Raw genomic sequence first — 19,558 nt, forward strand, 5'->3', positions numbered from 1 at the left:
TAGACGAAGGGGTGCCGCCACCGATAACTGGACTAGGTCCGCAAACCACGGACGGCGCGGCCACTCCGGCGCTACCATGATCACGCTGGATGGGTGCAATTCTATGCGCCGCAGGATCTTGCCGATCATGGGCCACAGTGGGAACACATACAGAAGCACATCCGCCGGCCAGGGAAGCACCAACGCGTCGACTCCCTCTGCTCCCCTTTCTCGACGTCGACTGTAAAATCTCGGAGCCTTTGCGTTGTGCCACGTGGCCATCAGATCCATGTGGGGCGTTCCCCAATTCCTGCAAATGAAGAGAAACGCCTCGTCCGCCAGCTCCCACTCTCCGGGATTCAGGCGGTGACGGCTGAGAAAGTCCGCCTGGACGTTGTCGACTCCTGCTATGTGAGACGCAGCGAGATTGCTGAGATGCCGCTCTGCCCAGATCAAGAGCCGCGCCTCCTCCGCCACTAGAGGGCTTCTTGTCCTGCCCTGGCAATTGATGTAAGCCACAGTGGTGGCATTGTCCGACAATACCCGGACCGCCTTTCCTCGTACTAGGGGCAGAAAAGCTTGCAGCGCCAAACAGACCGCTCTGGTCTCCAGTCGGTTGATAGACCACCGCGTCTGCGACTCTGACCACAGACCCTGAACCGACTTCCCTTGGCAAACTGCACCCCAGCCGGAGAGACTGGCATCCGTGGTCACCACCGTCCAGTTGGGCACCAGAAGGGACACTCCACAGGAGAGATGTTTGGAATCCAGCCACCAGCTCAGGCTGGATCGCGCCTGACCCGCGAGAGGGAGTGGTAGATAGAAATCCTCTGAAACCGGCTTCCAGCGGGAAAGCAATGAAGACTGCAGCAGCCGCAGGTGAGCGAACGCCCAAGGGACTAACGCAAGCGTGGAGGCCATAGACCCCAGAACAGTCAGGTAATCGCAGACTCGCGGACGGTGTAGAGACAAAAGACGCCGCACCTGAGACTGCAGTTTGCATATCTGTTCCTGAGAGAGAACCACCTTGCCCCGTTTCGTGTCGAAAACGGCTCCAAGATATTCCAAGGACTGAGTGGGTTCCAGATGACTCTTGTTGTAGTTGACCACCCAGCCCAGGGACTGCAAGAGCTGTAGTACCCTGGCCACGGCCTGCCGACACAGACTCTCTGACTTCGCCCGAATCAGCCAATCGTCGAGGTAAGGATGAACCAGAAGGCCTTCCCGACGTAACTGCGCCGCCACGACCACCATCACTTTCGTGAATGTCCGAGGAGCTGTCGCCAGGCCAAACGGGAGAGCCCGGAACTGGAAGTGCCTTCCCAGGATGCAGAACCGCAGGAACGATGATTGAATGCCCACGTGAAGGTACGCCTCCGTGAGATCTAGAGACGCCAGGAATTTGCCTGGGCGCACCGACGCGACCACCGAACGAATGGTCTCCATCTTGAAGTGAGGGACACGAAGGCATCTGTTGACTCCTTTCAGATCCAGGATTGGTCTGGAAGTGCCGTCTTTCTTGGGGACTATGAAGTAAATGGAGTAACGGCCCTTGCTGTACTGATCGGCCCGGACAGGAGAAATGGCTCCCAAGCTTTCCAGTCGCCGGATGGTGTCGAGCACCGCCGCCTTCTTCTTGGGATCCTTGCAGGGCGAGACCAGGAATTTGTCCGCTGGGATGCGAGCAAAATCTAACGCGTAGCCGTGTCTTATCACGTCGAGGACCCACTGATCCGACGTCATGGCGGCCCATTCCTCGAAGAATAAGGTTAAACGCGCCCCCACGTTTGAAACAACGTGCCGAGGACGTGACGAGGGATGGGCCGACTGGACTTCATTGCGAAGGCTTGGACCCCGCGCCCGACGGGGCCCCCCCTTGTCTGCCAAAACGTTTGCCCCGAAAGGACTGCTGCTACTGAGTGTTTCGAGAGGAGGACGGCCTATACGAGGGCCCGGTGGATCTTTGCGGTCTCGACTTCCTGGGCCCCCGGAAATGGGATCTGCCAGAAAACGAAGACCGCGTCCGGGCCCTATCCTCTGGCAGCTTAAACGCCCGGTTCTCACCCAGGGAAACCATTAAGTCATCTAACTCCTTGCCAAACAGCAATTTCCCCTTGAAAGGCAATGCCCCGAGGTGAGCCTTGGAAGAGCCATCCGCTGCCCAGTTGCGCAGCCAAAGGAGACGGCGTGCCGACACCGCTGCTACCATGGACCTAGCTGAGGTGCGCAGAAGATCATGGAGTGCATCAGCCCCATATGCTATAGCCGCCTCCAACCTGTCTGCCTGGGAAGCCTCATCCGTAGAGAGACCCGCGTTCGCCTGAAGGACCTGGGCCCAGCGCAGACTAGCTCGCATAGCGAAGTTCGTGCAAATGGCGGCCCGCACCCCTAGGGCGGATACCTCAAAAATCTTTTTAAGTTGTACCTCCAACTTCCGGTCTTGAATATCCCGGAGGGCCGTCGCTCCCGTGACCGGGATGGTAGACCTCTTCGTGACAGCGGACACCGCCGAATCCACCTTTGGGAGCCTGAGAAGCTCCAGCGCCTCCTCTGGTAAAGGGTAGAGTTTATCCATGGCCTTGCTGACTTTCAAACCTAACTCCGGAGTATCCCATTCCCGGAAGAGGATATCCGTGGACGAAAAATGAAATGGAAAAGCAACCGCCGGCCCTGTGAGGCCTAGCAGAACAGGATCCATGTTGGCCTCCTGGCGGACCACCACTGGGGAGGGCCTCAATCCCCAGCTCCTGGAGAATGGCCGGGATGAGAGGCGACAGTTCCTCCCTGCGGAATAGTCGCACCACCTTGGGGTCATCACCGTCTACGGCCTGTGCTCCTTTTCCTGCACTGGGCTGCGCAGAACCATCTGCTGCTGCCTTCCCGGCCCCCGTCAGGGGCTCCTCGGAGGACTCCGTATCTGCCCTGGAGGAATCCTCTGAATCCGACTCCTGCGGCACCCCCCGGGGAAGCCGCTTCCCCCGGGACGACTCCTGGGCAATCTCCGCACCTTTCCTGGCCTTCTTCTTCCGTGGTGGGGACTTGTGGGAAGCCGCATGAGAGACTCCCCCCCCGTCTGCGCTTGCTGCGCTTGTATCTGAGGACTTTGCGCAGCAACAGTGCAAAATCCTCAGAAAATTCACCTGAATCCGCCGAATCGCTCTCGGAGTCCCCTCGGGACCGAAGCCCCTCCGAAGGGACCTCCACCGCCGTGTCACGCTGCGGGGAAAGCGCGGGAGGGAAGGGCGAAGCCCCCACCGTTTCCCGCACAATTTCCCGGCCGGTGGCCAAATGGCCGCCACTCCCGCGCTAACCGGGAACAGGTCCTGAGGCCTGTCAGAGGGGCCCCCACCTCGCGGCGGCGATCGCGCAACCCGGGAACGAGCCCCCCGAAGTGCCGCAGATGATCCCTCATCACCCGGGACGCAGGCCGAGCAAAGGCCGTCCTGGGATAGGCGCGCGCGCGCAGCCGCAGGCCCTGCACTGCGCACCACGCGGCATGCCGGCGATCGCGGGGAAAACAGAGACGAGCCGAAAAAAACAAGAAACTACTTAAAATAATTAAAATAATGAAAAGGGCGCAATCCGGCGACCTCCCCCCTGCTGACGGCGCCCCCCACCGAGCGGAATGGAGCGGCGACGCCAGGCAACGGAGAGCCGACAAAACAAAAGCAGCAAACCCTTTTTTTTTTTTTTTTTTTTTAACAAAAACAAACGCTGTCCCTGGTTCTGAAGCCCTAATTCCTGCAGGGGTGAGTGAACCGGGCTCCCCGGTGTCACCCCTGATGCTGCCACTAACACAGCCGGGTCCTCGACCCTAGCAGCGGCCTCAACTGGGGGGGGGGGGGGGGGGTAGTCCCCTCAGGACCTCTCAACCCCCCTGGGAGGCAGGGCGACCGGGACTAAAGAATTGAAAACAAAACCCAATTTGGAAGAAAAACCACTAGGCCTAATAAAAACTAACCCAAAAAGTAAACCTGGCTAACCACCAAATCAGGTCAGGCAGGGCTGTGACTGCACCTGCACCATCTACTGGAGACAGAGTAAGACTGAGGGGCTGTGACTGGCACAGGGGCATATATGGCTCCGCCCACAAGTTTTGCTCTGTCTCCATCTACTGGTGCGGAGTCACAACCCAGGTGTCCTGGACTGATCCTGGTACGTACAGGGAAGAAGAATTTAATCTCCATAGTTCTAAGTCTTTGCTGGTATCCTTTGACTCAGCTCTTCAAATATCATCCACTATGGAAATGTCCACAAAAGGAAACAGAGTGCACATACCTCCAATTACTTCCCACAGTTTCACCTTCCGGTCCATTCCTCCTGTGGCCAGTAATCTTGAGCCAGGGCTGAAACGTACAGCATTGACCTCCCCATCATGAGCATCCTAAAGAACAGATGTTGTTCAACACTATGCATCACACAGGGACTACTGTTCAAATTGCAGAGAAGACAATTTGCCAAATAACTATTTCTACTACTGAAACAGAATGAGATGAATAGCAGATTGTTTCAAAACCAGTTTGACTTTGATCCTTGGGTTTATTCCCTTGAAAAGCCACTCTCAATCTTTGTGGGTTTTTTGTTTTTTTAACATCTTATAATCATGGGGCAATTTTCAAACTTCCTGCTTAGATGCAAAGTCTACAAGTATATTTTGTACCTCATTTTTGAAGATGAAGTATGCATGTACTTTCTCTTTGTAAGCTGCCATGGTTACAAAATACCTATGGACTTTGCATCTAAATTTTATGCAGGTAACATTTCAATGGAAAATTATACATGCAAATTTGAAATTACAGTCTACACATACCTTCCAATCCTGCCCAAAATTACATTAGGGAACACTGCTTCTAAAAGCGGCTAAAAGTATGTGCATTGTAAACAGTACGCATACTTTTAGCCAGTTAGAGCGGAATAATTTGCAGATGGTTAATTTATCTAGATAAACTAGAATGTTATCTATGAAATAAGGAACCAGTGAATAGCAATTAAGTACATCAAAGTCCAAAGTACGTTACATAAGACAGTATCATGCTCTCAAATTTATTTTCTACTAAAGCTTAATTGGTTTGATGTTTCTATATAAGATGACAATTACTGCTACAGGAAATCACTGCCTATAATTCTGATAACCAGCTATAAAGTGAACATTACCTAAATTCTACTGAATGTAGTTCATTGTTCAAGATCTCAGCGTGCAGACTTGTCATCATGTTTGGTATAATGGCCTATATCCAGTCCCCAGTCTCTCTTACTTATGCCTATTATGGTCATCTGCTTAACCCACTGGATGAAAATATTTAGAATTATTAACCAGGGGGAATGGGAAGGCTAGATAGCTTGCTGCCAGATGTGCATGAGATCTATCAGTTCAGGAACAAGCCCATTATCAGTAAACCCTGCAAGTAAAATTGTTCTTACTTCCAAAAACTGAATCCAATAGATAATTATGATCACTAGTAAATCAGGCAAAATAGAAGCAATTTTTGTGCATTAGAGGGTACAAACAGAACCTTGCATCACCTGCTGGCAAGGAAACTGATACCTTCCTTACTATGATCATGAAGGGTCTACAATTCCTGAAGATGATATTGACCGATCATGGTGCATCTTAATAAAAATATAACTAAGGCAGTGTCTGTTATAGTGCAATGCTCTTTATCAAGAGTGGCCAAATTGAGGGATATGCCTTCCTAATTGGAAGAAACTGATACTGTTAAAGTTAAAATCACTGCTGAACTGAAAAGGAACTTTCAAGCTGCAGATAGGAGAAAAAAATGTTGAGAATGTTGGGGATTCCACAGGTGGTCATGATCTGATATTTCTTGTAATGCTACTGGAAATTCATTTCTGAAGGACAGACTGAAAGAGCCTTCTCATAACATCAGAAACAAAAATAAACCAACCAAGAACAATGGTGATTTGAACATGGAGATGCCCTTAATTATTTGAAAAAGTAAAGATATGGGCATCCGATATTCACTGAGGAAATTGATAAATTGAGGGAGGAATTACTGTACAAGCGCAGAAAAATATCTAGGAAATTCCTGGAAAGCTCTGGAGAATGTTTCCATATAATGAAGTCAAGGTATGTCATCTGTGTGACTACAGTGAACTGCTTGTCAGAAAAACCAGTTGTGAACCAACAAGTTTTACCAACGACCTATGGTTTTAATAGAAAATATAGAACTGAAGAAATAAGCAGGCATGAAATAATGGAGATAATCTATAGCAGTCGTGGGCAACTTCGGTCCTTGAGGATCCCAAACCAATCAGGTTCAGAATAACCCTAATGAATATGTATGAAATAGATTTATGTACAATGGAGGCAAATCTCATGCATATTCATTAAGGAAATCCAGAAAACCCAAGCAGTTTGGGGCCCATTGCAGATAGGAATTGACCACCCCTTGTGTATTGGCGTATGTTTCTGACAGAGGTGCTCCTGCACCTGACTGCTGGAAGGATCTGCACAGGGAGAAGTTGAGCACTTAAGTTCTCAATGGGGGTCTGTACTTGGACTGGTGCTTTAATATATTTATACATGATCTGGAAAGGGGTACAATGAGTGAGATGATCAAATTTGCAGATGACACAAAATAATGCAGATTTATTTATTTTTATATACCAATATTCGTGGGAACATCACATTGGTTTACAACATAGTGATATAAAAATACAATTAAACAGATATACAACAAATTAAATAGTTAATTAAAATACATCTAAATAAAATGGACAGAATATTCTAAAAATAAAATACATTATAATAAATTCTAAAAATAAAATACATTATAACCCTAACCCTAAAGTAAACAAAATAAAATATCCTAAGCAAGGATAACATCAGTACATCAGTAGTTAAATCTCAAACAGATTGTGATGAATTGCAAAAAGATCTTGTGAGACTGGCAGACTGGGCTTCCAAATGACAGATGAAATTTAACGTGGACAAGTGCAAAGTTATGCATATAGGGAAAAATAACTTACTGTAGTTACATGTTAGGTTCTTTCTTAGGAGTTACCACCCAGGAAAGCGATCTAGGTGTCATAGTGGGTATTACATTGAAATTGTCGGCTCAGTGTGCTGTGGTGGTCAAAAAAGCAAACAATGTTAGGAATTAAGAAGGGTCTGGAAAATAAACTGGAGGACATCATAATGCCTCTGTATCGCTCCATGGTGAGACTGCACCTTGAATACTGTGTGCAGTTCTGGTCACCGCATCTCAAAAAGGATATAGCTGCACTGGAGAAAGTGCAGAGAAGGGCGACCAAAATGTTAAGGGGCTTGGAATGGCTGCCCTATGAGGAAAGGCTAAAGAAGTTAGGACTGTTCAGTCTGGAGAAGAGACGACTGAGGAGGAATATGATAGAAGTCTACAAAATCATGAAAGGACTTGAACAAATTAATGTAAATCATTTACTTACTCTCTCAGATAAGGGAAGGACCAGGGGGCACTCCATGAAGTTAGTAAGTAGCACATTTAAAACAAAATGAAGAAAATTCTTTCACTCAATGCATAGTTACGCTCTGGAATTCATTGCCAGATGATGAGGTTACAGCAGTTTGGGTTTAAAAAAGGTTTGGATAAGCTCCTAGAGGATAAATCTATAAACTGCTATGACGATAATTAATAAGCTACCGCAGGGGGAGATTAAAAAAAGAGGTTGCGAATGGGACGTGCAAATTCTAAAGCGTAACTGTCTTTTATGACCATGAGTATCTACTGATCCTGAGTGACTTTGGCCCACTCCCCGTATAAATGGGCCAGACGGCTCCCTAAAAAAGGAATGATGGAGTGGGCCGGCCTCGCTCATTGGGAGGTTTCGCCCCTGGAGCTCTCCCTCCTGTGGATGCTCTGAAGGGCCGACCTCCCCGAAAAGCTTGCACCCAGGACTAACCGCAGCCCGCAAAACTGTTTCTGTGATGCTGGGGTATCCCTCGTATGACAAGGCCTTCTGCCTTCCTGAACACGGGAAAGGGGTAAAAAGGACTGCTTGGACTTAGGCCTAATCCTCCAGCAATTTGTGGACTTTACTGTCCTCCAATTGATTTATCAATTGTTCCAGATCCTCGCCAAACAAAAGACATCCTTTGAAAGGTAGGGAACCCAAATGGGATTTGGACGACATATCTGGACCAGTGACGCAACCACAACAGCCTCCAGGCTAACAGCAGAGGCCATAAGCCAAAAAGAGGTCTGCACCAAGTCACACAAGGTGTCTGTTACGTATGCGACTGATGCCTCCAAGCATTCAGCGCAATTACCGTCCATGCAGGGCTTAGCCTGATCACCCTGCAGCTGCTGCACCCAACACAAGCATGCCCGTTGCATGAAACTGGAACAAATGGCTGCCCGTAAACTCAAGCAGACACCTCAAAGATGCTCTTGAGATGAACCTCCAGCTTACGATCCTGGACATCCTTTAAAGCTGCGGCTTCTGCCACGGGAATAAACTTTTTGGTGATCGCCAACACTGCAGCGTCTACTTTTGGCATAGCAAGAAGCTCCAAGATCTGCTTGGGAAAGGGATAAAGCTTCGACACACCTCGACCCACCCTCAGACCGGCAACCGGAATACTCCACTCCTGATCTATCATCCTTTGTACGGACCTATGATAGGGAAACGCAGATGGGAGACCCCGAATCCCGTACAGGACCGGATCTGCCCCATCCAGGTCCGAATCCGGCTGAGGGAGTTTCAGCCCTAGTTCACAGAGTACCTAAGGAATCAGGGGAACTAATTCTTCCCTCCAAAACAAACGAAGAATCTTGGGATCGTCCCGCTCGGACACCGGCACATTGTCCCCTGGACTCGGGTTGCCTGCATCCAGATCAGGCGCAGGAGTTCCCGACAAAGTCACCCCTGAATCCCTGGGGGTCTCCAGGGACCCTTCCGAATCATCCATATCACAATCTGCCAGTGGTGGACCCAACAGAAGCTGAACCCCGGAGGACAAACGTCCTCTGGATCGAGCAGGGCCAGCCATTGGAGTTGGAGCACCAGGGGGTGAAGGAGAGGGGGCCAGCCCTACCTGCTGGTGCCCTAGACCCTCCTGCTGCACCAAATAGGCATGGTGGAGCAATAAAATGAACTCCAGAGAAAAGGCGCGGGGAACTGACATTGTAGACCCGTCGCTCCCCAACTGTGGAAAACAGAGGCAGAGCCTCATCTGCGCTCCCCTGCCCCTCTACAAGGCCTGGGTGAACTGGGGAAAGTCGCGGGGGGGGGGGGGGGGGGGATCCCCTCCAATGGCGTGGGCAGGCCTGCATGGAAAGCTAAGATGGCTGCTGTTCCCGCACCGTCGAAGCCCGAGGGCACGATGTGGGAGTAGCTATCCCTGGCAGGAGCAATATGCGCAGCAGAGGGAGCCCTGAGCCATCGTTTCGGGGGGGGGGGGGGGGGGGGGGAGAGAAGGCCCATCACTACCTGAGACACACGCTGAGCAAAGAGAAAGACGGATTATGCACGGGGAAACCGTGCCAGCCATGCGGCAGGCCTGGCCCCGAACCATGACCACATGGCAGGAAGGGGAATCCCCCGTTGAGCACGGAGACCGCCCCTAAAACACTCCCCCTGACAAAGAAAAGGCCGGATAGAGCCCGGAGAACTCACCGCTCAACTCCAGCTGCTTCCTACACTACAGGGCACTTCTTTTTAATTTAAACTTTACTAAAGAGACAGGAGCTCTCCTCTCCTAAAGCTGAGGAGAGCTGTCCAGCTTCAGCCCAGCCTGAACTAATGAGAGAGTCCCCAAAAAGCAGCTGACCAGAGCCCAAAAAGCCACCTAGGTGGCCTCGTGAAGAGGAGGGATCTGGACCACCAGATTTTCACCCCACAGATCAAACTGGGGCGAGCATACAAAAAGGCCACCGACCTCCAGCTCGTCTACCTCAACCAAACAGGGAAGCCTACCCTTGGGAGCAAAGCTCTTAAGAAACATAAAAGGAAGAAAAAAAAAAAAAAAAGCAAAAAAGGCAAAACAAAAGAAACTGCAGGTGTATGCACCAGCCACCATCTGGAGACAGAGAAATACTGAGGAACTGCAGGTGGCACCAGGAAAAGAGAGCCTTCATGCCTGTTGGCTAGTGAATATGGACGAACATAAATAAGTTTTTATAGCCTTTTTTAAATCCTTTGTATTCTTTATGAGCCAGATCGAGTTTGGTATTGAATTCCATAATATAGGTCCAGCTACTGAGAAGGCATGTTTGCTTGTTAAATCTAGCCTAGCTGCCTGATGTTTGGAACCTGCAAATGATTTTTGTCCATTGAATATAAATGGAGGGGAGGTTGATATAGCTGTAAAGAAGAACATAACCAAACTGTTGATGGATTGGTGTATTAAGTTGTGAATAATGGATAGCACTTTGTATTGAATACATTGGAAAACTGGAAGCCAATGAAGCTGTTGTTGGACAGGAGTAACAAGTTCTCTGCAATTCGTATTTGTGAGAAGACGTGCAACAGTATTCTGGATCAACTGAAGGGCGTACAGCGGAGTCAGAAATTCCTAAATAAAATGAATTGCAAAAGTCTAAGCCTGTTAAGACTAGGGCTTTTAGAACAGAACAGAAATCTTTGGAATATAAGAGGCATTTTAGCCTTTTTAGTAAAAGTATTTTGTAGAAGGAACCTTTTGTTACTGATGAGATGTTGGCAGCCATTGACAGGCTGGAGTCTAAGGTGATACCTAACTTACATGCCTGTTTTGAAATTGGAATGTTAACATTTTTCAAATATAAATTCTGGGAGTGGAGCATAAGACGAATTGGGAATGGTAGTTAGATATATGGTTTCTTTCAGTTTAAGCCAATTGTGGCTTCATTGTGCTGACTTTCCTCCCCCGGTCATCTGGCCAGTGGAATCTCTGGAGGATCTGCGGGAACCCTAAAAGGACAGTTGTCTTCCCGAAGTCTGGTTCTGTCCCGACAAGAAACTCTTGCCTGAACAAAAACATCTCACACCTCGAAAACGGGAATGGACAGAGAAATTTTTCTTGCTACTCTTATCCTTAGGCAACCTATTCCCTTTTGACTCTCTTAAGCTTTTCATTAGCTGGTCCAGATCCTCCCCAAACAGGAGTTTCCCTTTGAAGGGGAAATTACACAGCTGGGACTTGGACCATGTGACCACCGATCAATTTCGTAACCACAAAAGTTCTAAAAGAACTAAAAAATGAAAGTTCAGACATATTTCAATTAATTTATAACCTACCATTAAAATCATTTATTTAAACACTTTCATAGACTGGTATTCGTCGAAACATCATATTGATTTACATAGAACTGAATAGCGAAAGTACATTGAACAGGGAGTTAAGAACTTGGGGGGTATAACTTGTACAACTTGTACAGTATTAGTGAAATAAGGTGGGGAATATATACATGGTTACAGTAATATTAATATAGGAGGAGCAGGGAGTTAATAACTTGGGGGTTGGGGGGTTTAACTCATTTTAAATCATCCATTGTACCTGAAGTTTGGAAGATGGCCATGTAACCCCGATATTTAAAAAGGGCTCCAGGGGTGATCTGGGAAACTATAGACTGGCGAGCCTGATTTCAGTGCTGGCAAAAATCGTGGAAACTGTTATAAAGAATAAAAATCACAAAACATTTAGATAGACATGGTTTAATGGGGCACAGCCAGCATGGATTTAAGCAAGGGAAGTCTTGTCTCACAAATCTCCAACAGTTTTTTGAAGGGATGAATAAATATGTGGACAAAGGTAAACCGGTAGATGTGGTATATTTGGATTTTCAGAAGGCATTCGAAAAAGTCCCGCATGAGAAACTTCTAAGAAAACTAAAAAGCCATGGAATAGGAGGTGATGTCCTTTTGTGGACTGCAAGCTGGTTTAAAAGATAGAAAATAGGATTAAATGGTCTGTTTTCACAATGGAAAAACGTAAACAGTGGAGTGCCTTAGGGATCTGTACTTGGACCGATGCTTTATAATATATTTATAAATGATCTGGAAAGGAATACGACGAGTGAGGTTATCAAATTTGCGGATGACACAAAATTATGCAGAATAGTTAAATCTCAAGCGGATTGTGATACATTGCAGGAGGACCTTGTGAGACAGGAGGATTGAGCTTCCAAATGGCAGAAGAAATTTAACATGGACAAGTGCAAAGTGATACATATAGGGAAAAGTAACCCTTGCTGTAGTAACACAATCAGATCGATACTGTAACGTGCGGTTGAAGATTTCCCGTCTGTAACGTGCTGTGAGCGCACAATTTGGACGCGTAAGGCGATCCAGCGATACAGTCTCCAGTTTCACGCGTCCTTAGCGCTTCTTAAAACAGACGCATAACCCTTTCCGCACCCAGCATGTATATATGTAAACGAACGAATTAGCTGTATAATGAAGGAATTAGCTATTCTCCTCCGATACTGTGACGCGTGCTCAGATTATCTCCTTTGTAACCCGCTATTTTGCCGCGTCCTTAACCTGTTAGTTTACCGCTACCCTCTACTTGATGTTAGTGTGGTGTTCGAAAATTAAAACAGGAATAAAGTGTAAAAAATGGGGGTAAAACCAAAGGGAGTAAAGTGTAAAAAACCATGGACGACCTCCATATTAACATTGCAGCGTAAGTTGTTTATATATATATGTATAAATACCTGTCACTTTCCTGTCACTTTCCGAATCCCCCAGGCGTGCGGTCATCGAGGCGGCGGCGGTGGGAGCCGGTGGGCGCGCGTTGGATCCAGGCGGTGGTGGGAGCCGGCGGGCGCGTGTTCGATCCAGGCCGCGGCCAGGTGGGCGTGCATTCATCCAGGCAGAGGGAGCCGGCGGCAAAAGCGGCCTCCGGAGGCCGCTTTTGCCACTGGCTCCCTCTGCCTGGATGAATGCACGGCCCCCGCCGGCAGTGAATGAATGCCCGTGCGATTTCGGCGCTCAAGGCGTGACATCACGACGCTTGACGTCATGCCATGTGACTGCCTAATCTATGATCTAATCCCCCCAGTCCATTGACCATTCGTAGAGTTCTATGATCTAATCGTTTCTTCTTCACTTAAACACATCAAACACGTTGCTACGAGAGACCGCTCATTCACGACAACATCTGGAACAAAATGCCCACAGACCTGCGTCTAGAACCCTGCCATAGGAAATTTAAGCAGAACCTTAAAACCTGGCTGTTCAAACAAGCTTACACTCAATGATCATCTCTTCTTCTGAAATGCCGATCACTTGTTCCACTCAAAATACATAGATATCTATCTATAACTCCTTCTCATCTAATGAATCTAAATATCTACTCTACACCCCCTCTTTGTAAAGACTGTTTTCTCTGATCCATTGCCACTCACCAATTTAGTATTTCACTCGTTACTAAATTTTATTTTATCTGTCTCTGATCTTCCGTTCCATTACAGACATGCCTTTTTAGACATGTCTTAACTGTAGAATATGATTGTCATTGGTTTAATAGCTTTTGTTTTTAATTGATATATATAATGTTTCCGCTTTATTTCATTTTTGACTGTAAAGCTTGTTGCTGATTTATTGTTTATTGTAAACCGAGGTGATGTTATTAACATGCCGCGGTATATATTTATTTATTTCATGATTTTTTAAATAAATAATTAAACCTGATTGCCAGGACATTCTCTACACCTGCCAGATATGTGGCTATGAGGGCTGCCATTTGAGAAATAGCCCAGTCCCACATTTGGACAGTCTCCTGACACAAGAGGTATGATTCTGTGCCTCCCTACTTGATGTAAAACTTTGCAACTTGATTGTTTGTCTGGACCAGGAAAACCTTATTGTTCAACTGATCTGTGAAAGCCTTCAGTGTACCAAACCATGCTGAGCTCCAGCAAATTTATCTCAAAGTTTTTCTTAAGAAGACCAAAGGCCTTGAGAGCAGAGCCCCTCTCTACTCGGGTGAGGAAAATTTGGATTGGAGGAATTTGAAAGGTATGCCTCTGGTCAGATTGGTATTGTTCTGCCACCAAGACAGAGTATCTTTGAGCAGCTGCATGAGAAGGATGCTGTTCCAAAGATCCTGAGTGGCCTGCAGCAACTGTGATCTGAGGGACCACTTGGCTCTCGTCATATGGAGACTTGCTAAAGGAGTTACATGGACGGTTGATTTTAGCAAATGCAGTAACTCCATGCTGATTTCTGCTGACTCACTTGGATCCGTTCCATTGCAGATATCAACATGATAGTCATATGTTGTGGAAGGAAGGTTCTTGCTCGAATCATGTCTATCACAACTCCGATAAACTCCAATAGAGATGACTCAAGTGGGACATGAACATAAGAAAATGCCATACTGGGTCAGACCAAGGGTCCATCAAGCCCAGCATCCTGTTTCCAACAGTGGCCAATCCAGGCCATAAGAACCTGGCAAGTACCCAAAAACTAAGTCTATTCCATGTAACCATTGCTAATGGCAGTGGCTATTCTCTAAGGGGTAGATTTTCAGAGCCCTGCTCGCCTAAATCCGCCCAAAACCGGGCGGATTTAGGCGAGCAGGGCCCTGCGCGCCGGGAAGCCTATTTTACATAGGCCTCCCGGCGCGCGCAGAGCCCCGGGACTCGCGTAAGTCCCGGGGTTCTCGGAGGGGGCGTGTCGAGGGGGCGGGCCCGGTCGTCGCGGCGTTCCGGGGGCGTGTCGGCAGCGTTTTGGGGGCGGGTACGGGGCGTGGCTACAGCCCGGGGGCGTGGCCGCGCCCTCCGTACCCGCCCCCAGGTCGCGGCCCAGCGCGCAGCAGGCCCGCTGGCGCGCGGGGATTTACGTCTCCCTCCGGGAGGCGTAAATCCCCCGACAAAGGTAAGGGGGGGGTGTAGACAGGGCCGGGGGGGTGGGTTAGGTAGGGGAAGGGAGGGGAAGGTGAGGGGAGGGCAAAGGAAAGTTCCCTCCAAGGCCGCTCCGATTTCGGAGCGGCCTTGGAGGGAACGGGGGGAGGCAGCGCGGCTCGGCGCGCGCAGGCTATACAAAATCGATAGCCTTGCGCGCGCCGATCCAGGATTTTAGTGGATACGCGCGGCTCCGCGCGTATCTACTAAAATGCAGCGTACTTTTGCTTGAGTCTGATGCGCAAGCAAAAGTAGGCTGTTCGCGCGCCTCTTAAAATCTACCCCTAAGTGAACTTAATAGCAGGTAATGGACTTCTCCTCCAAGAACTTATCCAATCCTTTTTTAAACACAGCTATACTAACTGCACGAACCACATTCTCTGGCAACAAATTCCAGAGTTTAATTGTGCGTTGAGTAAAAAAGAACTTTCTCCGATTAGTTTTAAATGTGCCCCATGCTAACTTCATGGAGTGCCCCCTAGTCTTTCTACTATCCGAAAGAGTAAATAACCGATTCACATCTACCCGTTCTAGACCTCTCATGATTTTAAACACCTCTATCATATCCCCCCTCAGTCGTCTCTTCTCCAAGCTGAAAAGTCCTAACCTCTTTAGTCTTTCCTCATAGGGGAGTTGTTCCATTCCCCTTATCATTTTGGTAGCCCTTCTCTGTACCTTCTCCATCGCAATTATATCTTTTTTGAGATGCGGCGACCAGAATTTTACACAGTATTCAAGGTGCGGTCTCACCATGGTGCGATACAGAGGCATTATGACATTTTCTGTTTTATTCATCATTCCTTTTCTAATAATTCCCAACATTCTGTTTGCTTTTTTTGACTGCCGCAGCACACTGCACCAACGATTTCAATGTGTTATCCACTATGACACCTAGATCTCTTTCCTGGGTTGTAGCACCTAATATGGAACCCAACATTGTGTAATTATAGCATGGGTTATTTTTCCCTATATGCATCACCTTGCACTTATCCACATTAAATTTCATCTGCCATTTGGATGCCCAATTTTCCATGGGGTAGTTGATGACAAACCCTAGTGACTGCAGCAACCAGATGGACTTGCATATTAATTCTATGGCACCCACCTACAATGTGGTTTTTATCAGCCTACCGTCCAGATAAGTAAACACATGTACCCCCAGTTTGTGCAGGTGTGCCACCACAGCAAGACATTTGGTGAAGAAACAGGCTAATACTAGGCCAAAGGGCAGCATGTGATACGAGGATTAAGGTTTCCTATGGTGTCGTAATATCTCTATGTGGATGTAAGTGTCCTTGAAATAGAGAGAACACAGCTACTCCCCTTTTTGCAGAAAGTGAATTAAGGGGCTCAGGGAAATCATCTTGAACTTTTATTTTTAGAAACTTGTTCAAGAACCTTAGGTCTAGGATGGAAAGGAGCCCCCTGTTTTCTTTTGAATCAGGAAATAATTGGAACAAAATCCCTGCACTCTTTCCTCTAACGGAACGGATTCAACTACATTGGTCCCCAATAGGGAGTTCTGAAGCAATTCCTGATGTGGCCAGTGTCCCCAGCTGGGGTCTGGAAAGTGATCTGGAGGAAGACCTAATAGATGTAATCAGTACCCTTTTCTTATGATGCTAAGGACCCACTGTTCAAAATTATACTGGGCCAACAGTTTACTTAAAACATTAGCTTGCCTCTGTCAAAGTCCTTCAGCATGATCCAGGCCATGATCTCTATGATCTGGTCAAACTCCCAATCCTAGGTTTTTGACTATTGTGCCTGCTATGGCTTAGGGGCCCCTCTGATGCCTTGGCCGGGTAAGAGGGGCCTGTTGTGAGGGGCCAAGAACTCCTTGGCCCCATACTCTGGCACTTCCTGGCAGAGGAAGGTGGGTGTGGTGTGGCTATGGAGAGCTACTGAAACATTGCACAGTGCTCATAGATTTGTGTCACCACTTACTTGACCTAATCTCCAAATATATTCTCACCATGGCGCAACATGCTGGCAAGTTTTCCTGGACCTCAGGTTTGAGATCTGAGGCCCACAGCCAGGCAAGTCTGTGGGCACCAATCCCTATAGCAGAGACTCTCTATGATGTAAAAAAAAAAAAAAAAGATCAGACTGTGCACTTTCCACATTCTATTCCCTTCTCCATTAGTGACTGAAGGTTGTCACACTGTTTCTGAGGAAGCTACCTCCTGCATCAACTTCAGAATGTCCTACATGTACTGGCCATGAAGAGCTAGTACGAGGCTATGCAAGCATTAAGCATAGGTCCCTGAAAAACTTTCTTCCCAAGAGTATTTGAGATTCTGAAATCTTTCCTGGATTCACCAAGGAATAGATTCTAGTTCTGTTGGCCCTCTTGAAGGCAGATTCACACACCACAGATTGGTATAGTAGTTGCCTTTTTTCGAATCTGGGAACCATGTGGATGAAATAAATTGAGTCCACCTTATTAACAGGGTCCCCAGAGAGAGCATTCTCCCACATCCTCATCTGCACTTCCTGAAGAATTTTGTGAATTGGGACTACCATGACCTCCTTAAGGGCTCCACAAACTGGAGGATGTCCATCATCTTATTCCTGGTCTCATCCTTTGTCCAGATAGGAAATGGAATGGCCTCTGCCATTCTTCGAATAAAACCAACAAAGCAGAGGTCCTCTGGAGAGGACTTCTTTCTCTCTAATGTAGGACAGAGAGAGGACTTCTTTCTCTCTAATGTAGGACAGAGAGTTTCCCTCTCTGTGGCCCTGTCCCATAGACAGGGCCACAGAGAGGGAAACTACTGGTCTGTTGAAGTCTGGAACCCAAGGAACTCCTACATCTCAGGAAACCTTCCTCCCTAGATGGGCTGGAGACCATTATCAGGGCAGTCGCCATAGATACCAATGCAGGGCTGCCAGACAGTTGCAAGGACTTGAGCAGCTGCTAAATCTTGGTTTGTGTGTGTCTCAATGCCGGAGCTTAGGGAGCTGCAACGTCTTGTCCAAGGCCTGCTGTATCTTCTTATCCAGTTCCTCCTCACAGACAGCCAGTGCCAACACTGACTGGGAAGCAGGAAGAGTGGTCACGTCTTCCTAGGAAGCCAGGTGTGTATCAATGGCTGACACATGGACCCCTGGAGACTGGTGCAGTTCCCAGAACTGTTTCGAGAATGAGCTTTCCTCTCCTCAGGACTGCTTTGGAGGATTCACGGCCGCAGTCAGAATATCCCCACTCCTGGCACAGACAGAAACCAATGATGGTGCTTCTTTGCCTTCATTTGATACCTAGCACTGGAACTCAATGCCAGAATGAAAGAGGCAGAACCCAATGACTTCTTCAAGTGGGAGGAGGCAGATGACTGCCTGTCTCCCTGGTTCTAACTAAGCTTAACATCAAGGTAGTGTGATGCCGCCTCAATGTCTTTGCATCACCAGGTCAGGTGCAGCTTCTGAGTCCATCGATGTTGATGCCTCCAATGCTGATGGGTCGGTCTTCTTCATCAGCTCGAGACAGAACCGCTGTCCTTTCAGAGTCATGGTCCCATATAGGTGAAATCCCGGCGTCATGAGATGCCCCCAGGCACAGGATACATCTATCATAGGGATCTATGAAAGGCAAACTGGAACATTGGGGGCATTGCTGGAAGCAGATGGTTTGCTTATACATGGCTGGACAAAAAATAAGGGAAGCAAAGTCAAATTCAATGACAGTGAACAGGTAGGGCCTATTGATGCGAAAACCAAAAAAGAAAATGAAACAACTGAAAAATCTATTTAAGATACTAAGAGGGAACAAATCAAGACTACAGGACCCCTTAACGAACAAAATCTGCCAATATTTATTGAAAAATAACAGCCCGCGCAAAACAGTGAGGAACTGTGACCAGACCTGATGAGAATACATCTGCGACTAGCTTTTGAGTTAAGTTAGTGCAAAGATATAACTTGTTTGTTAATCTTTGTTTTTTATTGTGTGTATTTACTGCTAAGTGGCATTGTTTTGTTCATCTTTATCTTCTGTACTAAGAAAATCTAAAAAATATTTAATATATATTACAGTGAAATACTGAGGGGAAGAAGTTCAGAACAAACAGCTTATAAGCTGCATGAGGAAGGAGTGAAAGAAGGACAAAAGGACAACTAGGAGGAAGACAGGATAATAGGATGAAGATGTAGTAGAGAGGGACTGAGAATGGAAGAGTAAGAGAATGCAAAAAGAGGGGGAGATATAGTGACAGGTAGGGGAAAAGAGGAGAGAACAATTACATTGGGGTCTTATTTTTCCTCCAGTTTACCAGGAGTACTTATAAACTCCCCTGTGCCTGAGGTATCAAGGATCTCCATGTCAAGGGGTACAAACTGAACCAGGCCCGTTCCTGGTTTTACCCCATTGCATGTAAGGAGATGTCAGAACAACATCTCCTTGAATGCAATGTAGTAAAATCAGGACTTGCTCAGTTTGGTTTCTTGATAAGGAACTATATGGTTATCCTACCTAGGCCACTTGTGATGGCCCAAACAAGGCCAACTTCATCCACATCCAGCAACATGCTCAACGCAGTGTATTCAGTTGACTCCTAAGAGTTTGACCTGACTTCTAGATTTAAGCAAAGTATCTTTGTACGTCTATTTCATTAATATTTAAAGGATCATCATATAGTAACCTATTATCAGTCCTGATGTGACACGTACTCAAAATCTTTACTCATTCATGGGGATTACAGTCTACATTTATGGTGCAGATAAGTTGATTACTTTACTTGCAAAGAAAA

The 19,558-nt window shown here is 47.3% G+C and overlaps 1 protein-coding gene across 9 annotated transcripts in view; it reads right to left on the bottom strand.

Annotated features, from left to right (window-relative positions):
• Positions 1 to 19,558, bottom strand: part of ATG16L1 (autophagy related 16 like 1) — a 254,894-nt gene that overhangs the window by 111,279 nt on the left and 124,057 nt on the right. For all 9 annotated transcript variants that reach the window (XM_029617424.1, XM_029617422.1, XM_029617421.1 and 6 more), the window contains one exon: positions 4,258 to 4,363. In XM_029617424.1, the coding sequence (XP_029473284.1) occupies positions 4,258 to 4,363 (106 nt within the window). The remainder of the gene's footprint in view (positions 1 to 4,257; positions 4,364 to 19,558) is intronic.

Source organism: Rhinatrema bivittatum, chromosome 9 (genome assembly GCF_901001135.1).
Source record: "Rhinatrema bivittatum chromosome 9, aRhiBiv1.1, whole genome shotgun sequence".
NCBI lineage: Eukaryota > Metazoa > Chordata > Amphibia > Gymnophiona > Rhinatrematidae > Rhinatrema > Rhinatrema bivittatum.